General features: G+C 35.6%; 1 protein-coding gene across 1 annotated transcript; it reads right to left on the bottom strand.

Moving 5' to 3' along the window:
* Positions 1 to 240: 240 nt before the first annotated feature.
* Positions 241 to 1083, bottom strand: LOC128244024 (uncharacterized). Its single transcript, XM_052962043.1, has one exon. It carries the CDS (start codon positions 1081 to 1083, stop codon positions 241 to 243), a length of 843 nt encoding a protein of 280 aa, XP_052818003.1.
* Between the last annotated feature and the right edge of the window lie 6898 nt (positions 1084 to 7981).

Genomic DNA, 7981 nt, shown 5'->3' with positions numbered 1-7981 from the left:
GACAGGACCCCTATAAAGGGACTCGTTCAAACTCTTATCACAGGATCTAGATGTTGCCGACGCATCGTAGACCACTCTCAATTTCGTGGTTGTTTTCAACGGAGTAATCACTGCGTGGTGTGGTAAGTAATGCATCATTTTACCAGTTCTGTATCACACTGTCGTACTTTATCATTAACTCTGGTTTATCTTTCATTCGAGCAATTGTCGAACGCAGTCGTCCCATAGCTAGTTGGCGATTTATTGGTAGATCTTGTGATTCGTCCTTCCAGGGCCATTTGACTTGATAACTCCATCAGAGAACTGAAGCGTATTTTTGAATGCTGACATTGCTTTTTCGTCACTAGAAAGCGTTGGACAATCATTGATTCCGATGGATTCGATTTTCCAGAAATCTTCTAAATCTTGTACTTTCGGTAAACAATCATCGGTGGAAACGAATGCGGTGATTTCATTAAACTTTGTACCATACGTCATAATTAACATGTTGACGTCATTTCTGTCATGGACACCTTCCTGTGTACGTCCGGTAAGCATCCAACCAAATTTGGAACTAAGTAAATATAATCCTGGTTGAACTTCAAGTTTTTGACTAAGCACAATGTCCAAGTAGTAATCATTACCGATGAGTAGATCAATTTGGCACAATTCACTATCTTCGGCAATGTCATCTGCCAAATCCACTGATTTCAACAAATGATTGGCATTTTCGGATAGCCCTTTCATGGGTTGCCTTTGAATATTTCCACTGATCACAGTCACAATATTCACCGATATTGTCATATAATCACCCGTTTTTAACTTAAGTTCCATTGTAGATATCTTTGTTTTCACAACTTTGGATTTATCACTACCAAACCTCATAACATTGATTTCCTCTTTCCCTTCTTGTTTTAGGTTTAAATTTCGAGCTAAAGCCTCCGAAACATATGATCTCTGAGAACCAGAGTCTAAGAGCATTCTCACGACTCTGTGTCGGTCATTTTTTGCACCTTTAACTTCCGTTTTCGTCGTATGCATTAGTACCATTTCTCCTGAAGAGACAAGAACGTTTTCCTCTGGAATATCACCTTTTTGTGTCATTGGCAACTCTTCCGTTAAATGAACACTAGATTCAGAACTCTTGAAGCACTTTGGACATAGACTTCTATGGTGGCTGTTTCTCTCCCCACAATAGACACACACTTTGTTCTTCTTACACTCTGCTGTTTTATGTCCAACCTTTAAGCATCTAAAACAACTCTCCTTAAGCACTTGTTTACGCGCACTGAGTGTCCGGTACTGGAGACACTCGTCACTCCAGTGATGTTTTGCGCATTATCACCACATTTCCGAGTAATCTTTACTTGGTTTTGATTGCTGCGGCGTTAGTTTCTTGTCCATTTTCTTTCAGCGTCATTTAACATTTCTAATTGAAGAAGCACATCTTCAGGAAGTTTTGCTCGTATCATCGATATGAATACGTCCTGATTTATGTTCTGTTCTAGAACCTCAAGGCTCCTTAGATGACGCTCAACATTATCCAAGAAATTCCTTAAACTGGGAACATTGTTATTTGCACTGTGTAAATTTATCAATTTATTGTAATGTAAGTCAATCAATTGTTGAGTCTTACCGAATCTCTCTTTCAGTACTTAATCGCTACCTCATAGTTCTCGTTTGATAACGCTAATCCGGCTATAGCACCTCGCGCTTCACCATAGAGCTTGCTTTTGAGATAATTAAATTTATCCACTTTTGACAATTGATCATTCTTATGCACTGCACATTCGTACCAAAATTCTATCCAACGTAATCTTTCACCACCGAAGGATATCATCTCAAGTTTTGGGAGTCAAACTGAAGTTGACGCTTTCCTTTGGGTCTCTCTTTGTTCTTTTTTTGTAGTTCAAGAAACTCTTGTTGTTGTTTAACTTGAGCATGAGCAATATTTTGAAGTTCATGCTGTAACTGTACAAACGGACTTAATTCATCCTTTTCTTTCTTAATATCCACATCCTGTTCTTTCTTAGAAATGAGTTTAGCCTTATACTCTTTCAAATCGAGTAAAGCCGATATGGCTTCATCACACAGGCTACAGTCCTCATCAATAATTGCACTGACTAACTCTGTTTCACTATCATCAAGAGCACTTGCTAATTTTCCAGATTGAATTTCTAACTTTTCTGAATAGGTTTTTAGTTTCTCTAAACACTTACTTGTCTTCGAAAGCACATCATCTATGTTACTTGTATCTAAGTTACACTTTATTAACAAAACATCCTGTTCTTTTGTCAATTTCGGTCTCTAAGGTATTTCTGTACCTCGTTCTAAATCCCTTTAAATACGAAATCCCAGCCATTGTGTTTAATTTATTTCCTTATTGCTTTATTCCTGATTCACTGACAAAATTATTAATGTCTAATTCGCTTAGCACTGAAAATTCCAGCTGCATAACTTCATCACTACACAATTTTAATCCATCTTATTTGCACTCAAATTACATTTTATTACTTATTATTCCACCTGCACACTTAATCATTATGTCCGGTTAAAAGTCCCGGGTTCCGGCACCATCAATGTGGCGAAGTTTAATTGAGTTATTGCCCCCCTGAGATTTAAATGCCACATTGGTTTGGTTTTGAATGTTCTCACAAGAAACAACACAATTTAATTTTTACAGTTTTTAATTTATTTTAAATTTAATATGGTTTTCTTCAATGATTTTCCTAAATAATACACAATAAATCGTTTATCACTGACGTTTTTAATAATCCATTGTCCAAAATGAAAAACTTCTTTTTCAGCACTCTAAAACCGTTCCTTATATACCTTTCTATCCCGCCACTCGGGCACGAAACGCCCGAGAAAAACGTGCACAATCCGTAGGATATGATCCGGCGGAATACTCGCGAAAGTCGCGACACTTTGGAAAGCCTTTTTCGAAATTACAATTGCGCATTTGACAAATCTAGCGTTCACAATTTTATTTCAAATATATAACACATTTATACAATTCTTAAATAACCCTTTACTGAAGGATTTGCATGTAAAAAACAAAATCAATATTATAGATATTTTTGGTACGATATAGATTTGTCATTGACACTTAAAGGAAATTAAATAAAGACGCACACAAGCTTCGATTGGGGTTAAAATATGGACCTTATTTGATTTGATTTATTCTACCTAGGTGTCGGAATTTGTGGCTTAACTGCTCACAGGTCTGTCAACACTTCCTTTCAGATTCAACCATCTCGTTCTTTAATATATGTGTATAACTAATGTACTTATGTTTGTACCTACTAAACAGAAAGTTATGTATCTGCTCATTAACAGCTTAACTCCAATGCCGAATGTGTTAAAGTTATTGATAAATTATCTCACACGATGATATGCCACTATAAATACTCATACAACTCCAAGCACTTCATATGGAAATTCACCTTCTGACTGATAACGAAAAAAGCAAAAGAACTAATAAAAAAAGCTTTGGTCAGAAGACTGTTTAAGAATGTTTACAAATTATTGTGTTTATATAGTTCATTAACTTTCAAGCAGAAGTTTGTTACTGTGGTCTTGTGCAAAAGTGCCCGCCTACAGACCAAAGGGACTTTGTTCGAAATCTTAATTAGCCGGCACAATATTCTTTATTAAGACTTATTTGTATTTTTATGTAATGTTTTGGATGTCTATTCTATATGATCATACCAAATTTGCAGGTGATGTGCCTTTAATCGGATTCTGGTTTAAATCTAGGTTTTTAGTTTAAAGGCAGCTGCTATGGGGCGTTGACAGTATAGTTTTCAGTATTTATGCTCAACCAAATCTTTATTGTAGTATTAAGTAAGTGTTTATTTTATAGCTTTTTATTTTATTCATCGAAAAAAATTATTTCTGCGACATGACAATGATGTTTTCTCTTTATTCTTTGCCTAAAATGTAAAATCAAACGCAGTTATTTGTAGCTTGTTCAGAAATGTGTGTGAATTTTAGGCGAAAGTGAATACAATTCGGAAATAACGTAGTCATGATTGTGTCCCAATCATGTGCACGCTGACATTTGATTGGGAAGTGAGAACGCAATATAATTCTAAAATAGTAAAACAATAACATTAATATATTTCATGTTTGAAACAGTGGCATCTCATTTTCATCACACTTATCAATCACTCTAAATCACCGGATATCATGTTATGATATTCATGATTCAGTCATCTCACTTATTCAAATTTGATTGTCCCTGGCCTCAAATGATCCTGTTTATAGCCATGTTATATCAAATAAAAAATGGCCAACACTTTTTTTTCAATAGCATCGTTGGGACTCTCACTTTTAAGATTCAAGAACTTTACTCTACGTCCATTAAGGGTATTTTATTGAAGTTCTTTGATATGCTTCGAAACAATTATAATACTAAAAATCAATCTTACTATGGATACTTGATTTTCAATTATTATAGGCAGCATTGCTATATATCAAACTGTCTTCGATCAAAATAGAAGGTAAAACTATTATCTAACTTGATAATTGTTGTTTATTTGTTTACGCAAAACTGTTTATTATATGTATTTAGCTTCATATGGTTTTACGCGATATATAACAAGATGTGGTAACTGAAAAAGCAATAACCAACTCCGGTTATATAGATTGTAGCCTTCTCACTCTCCAAGGCTCAATTTCTATCGATATATCAATATGCTCGCATGCTAAATTTACGACAAAAATGTTAAGCAGGTAGAATAATATTCTTCGAGATATGTAAACGATGCAGGGCGACGGAATGGAAACAGACGCTTACAAACGCCTCTATTGAAAACGAAAACAGCGAAGGAAACGACACGGCTGAATTCTCAAAGGACGAACAGGAGGACCCGTGAAAGAATTTTATAGATATAACTTTTAAGAGGTGCCAATCGGAATACAAAGACAAAGTGCAAAACTACCTGGACATCGAGGGTGTCGTGCTTGATGATGCTAGGAAGCGGACTTTCAATGACATGAAAAGAAATATCAGAAACAATGGCGCATGAAATATCTTCTATAGGATCCTATTTGTAATTCAATTAAGAAAGCAGCTTTCGACCTACATTTATTCGAAGATTACGGCAGTGAGGAGGCCTGAAAAAATGGCGACATATAAGAGGCAGAACCTGTTCGAAAAGGTTTTGAAGAGGTACAAACCGCCTGGGATTAGCGGTCCGCTGACACAGCGATGAGGAGGAGGAAGAGAAAGAGGGAAAGTGAGACGGAACAACCCGGAAAAGAAGGTAAAGATCGAGAGATATGTAGAGCGAGAAAAGATATGCGCCAAAATAAGCATTTTAGGAAATCGTTAAACAAACAGCTGAAAATAACTTTCTTTATATTTACCGGTGTTCAATGAAAAATTAAATATGTAATGAATAATCGTTGAGTGTTATCTTCTTTTTGTTCCATCTCCTGTGATTGTTAAGGGAATAGAAACCATATGAAGCTAAATGAAGACCATAAACAGCAACACGTATAAAGATTAAAAAAAACTAATCAGTTCCACCTTCATTTTGACCGTAGATAATTTGATATGTTATCTGCTGCCTATAATTAGAGAACAGCTGTAATACGGTTAACCTCATCTTGCGTTACATTCTAGAAAATTATATATGTATTGAACCATCAGTGTTCTTTGATAGGACGAATAAGTCATTTCCATATTCTGGGTCACGTTACAGTAGTTATTTCCCTGTGTTAGATATAAGGACATCATTATAATATAAATGCTACAAACAATTTAAGATGAAATCGCTTAAGACATGATAAATGGACTGTAATGGTGATAGGCGGGCTTTTTGGAGCCCTTTTGGCGGTAAACTTTAACCTTATACAGTGGGTAATCAGCCCACACTGTACTTTTACTATAATCGTATCGTATGCGTTATTTTTGTCATCAATTAACTTTACATATCTTTTATCACTTAAACTTTTAAACTATATTGTACTTTACTATTATATAAGAGAAATGTATGTGTCTATTTGATTTAACATTTACTAGTGGGATCGGCTGCTTCACCCAGCTGTCTGGTTAAATGCGGCACAGAAATACATGTCTACCTTCGTTAAAACTTTGACAAGCGTGATTTTCCCTTTTTACAATATTATTTACATGCAACAAAAATTGAATCTCAAAAACAGGAGTGGTCAAAACTGTAACCGATAAGTGCCTGTCAGTCCCTAAAAATATTTTATGTTAATTGATGATATAGTTAGTTTCATAATAGTAACTGAGAACACTTTTAACTATGATATATGAACATTGCTCTAATCTCGCAATTTTATTGCTATTGTAAAGTAAATAAAATGAACACCAATATTGGCTGATGACGCTTAGATTTTTTGTACTAGATATACTAAGGTTTCCCACAAAGATGAGTGCGGTACTAAAGTATGGAGGGGTTCGGCCTTCAGCTTAAAACGTATAGGACGATTGTATTTAATATTAACTAGTGGGGCCGACTGCTTGACCCAGATGTCTGGCTATATGCGGCCACATACATATTCTATTCGTTCGGAGTCGCGTTTTGCTACCTTGTTGCCCTCGCCTCCTACAACCCAGTCCGAAGCAGCTCTGTCAATGTGGCGTTGTTTGTGTGTGCGGAAGATTTCTTCACCTCGACACTCACAGCTTGTGTTGTATTCTCGAATAATCGGTAGTGTTCGTACTATCATAGCTTGATAGGTTGATGTTGACCTTAAGTTTATAAAATAATAACAACTATTTCATTATGGCGGTTTACGGTGCAGTTGTTGGGAACAGAACACATAATGTGTGGTGATTTCATAAAATACTATAATTATTGAAAAGGCGTTTGGTTCCGTGTCAGTTTATTGCGGTGTATAGTTACTTCTGAATGCAATTGGCACCAATACTTCATGCTAAAACGCCAGTCTGGTCATACATTACACATTTTTCTCTTCGTGTGAAATGCGTTTCGGGATAGCATGTATTATAATGTGTCCGTACTGAAGATATGCCCCTCTAAAATGACCAACTTGAAGGGCCTGTTGCGACAATTTATATTGCCCTTTGCACCATCTCTATGTTAATATTGATGGAAGCTCCTGAAATCAACAAATGTGATTTTCGACCGACTGTTGTATTCATGTTTAATTATAATAAAATTAAAACTCCCATTTTATGTGCTAACTGGTGGCTAATTGAGAAGGTCCATTGTAAAATACTAACAAATGAGCCAGTTTAAACGGCTACTAAGACGGGATGCTCATATGTGGTAGCATATTATCTAACCTGCTAAACATTTTTGTCGTAAATTTTTCATGCGAGCATATTCGATGGAAAATAATGAGCATTGGAGAGTGCGAAGGCTAAAGTCATATAGCCGGGGTGGCTTATTGCTTTTTCAGTAACAACATCTCACAATATACCACGTAAAACCATATGAAGCTATATAAATATAAAAAACAGGGTTGAGTAAACAAATAAAGAACAATGATCAAGGTCAGTTTTACCTTCTATTTTGACCGCAGACTATATGATATGTAGAAATGTTATCGGCCGTATATAGTTAGAGAAGAGCTGCAATACGTTTAACTTCATCTTGCGATTTCCATATTCAGCGTCACGTTACAGTAGTTATTTCCCTGTGTTAGATAAAAGGACATACTTATAATATAAATGTTACAAACGTTTTAAGATGACATCGCTTAAGACATGATTAATGGGACTGTAATGACGATATATTTCTTTCTAGAACATACATACGAGATGCTTAGGAAGACTAGTAAATATATTCGCTCCACTGTTGCAGTCTGTTTTAAACCGCTGGGGAAGTAATGCTCTAACGTTAAATTAAAACACCCACTTTAAACGACAAAAATTTAGATATTTGAAGCAACGGGTGAGTAAAAGGTTATTACACGGCCATGCTTTTCCTCTTCCTTTCTAAGTTAACTTAACACAAAAATTAAGTGTACCTACAGTGGTGATCCTTTCACCTTGAAGATA

Source organism: Mya arenaria, chromosome 8 (assembly GCF_026914265.1).
Source record: "Mya arenaria isolate MELC-2E11 chromosome 8, ASM2691426v1".
NCBI lineage: Eukaryota > Metazoa > Mollusca > Bivalvia > Myida > Myidae > Mya > Mya arenaria.
The sequence above is the reverse complement of the archived record's forward strand: the minus strand, read 5'-3'. Positions and strand labels throughout refer to the sequence as shown.

Bases quoted from the DNA above. Each gene is read 5' to 3' on its own strand.
- LOC128244024 (XM_052962043.1), bottom strand. From the start codon at position 1,083: ATGACACAAAAAGGTGATATTCCAGAGGAAAACGTTCTTGTCTCTTCA.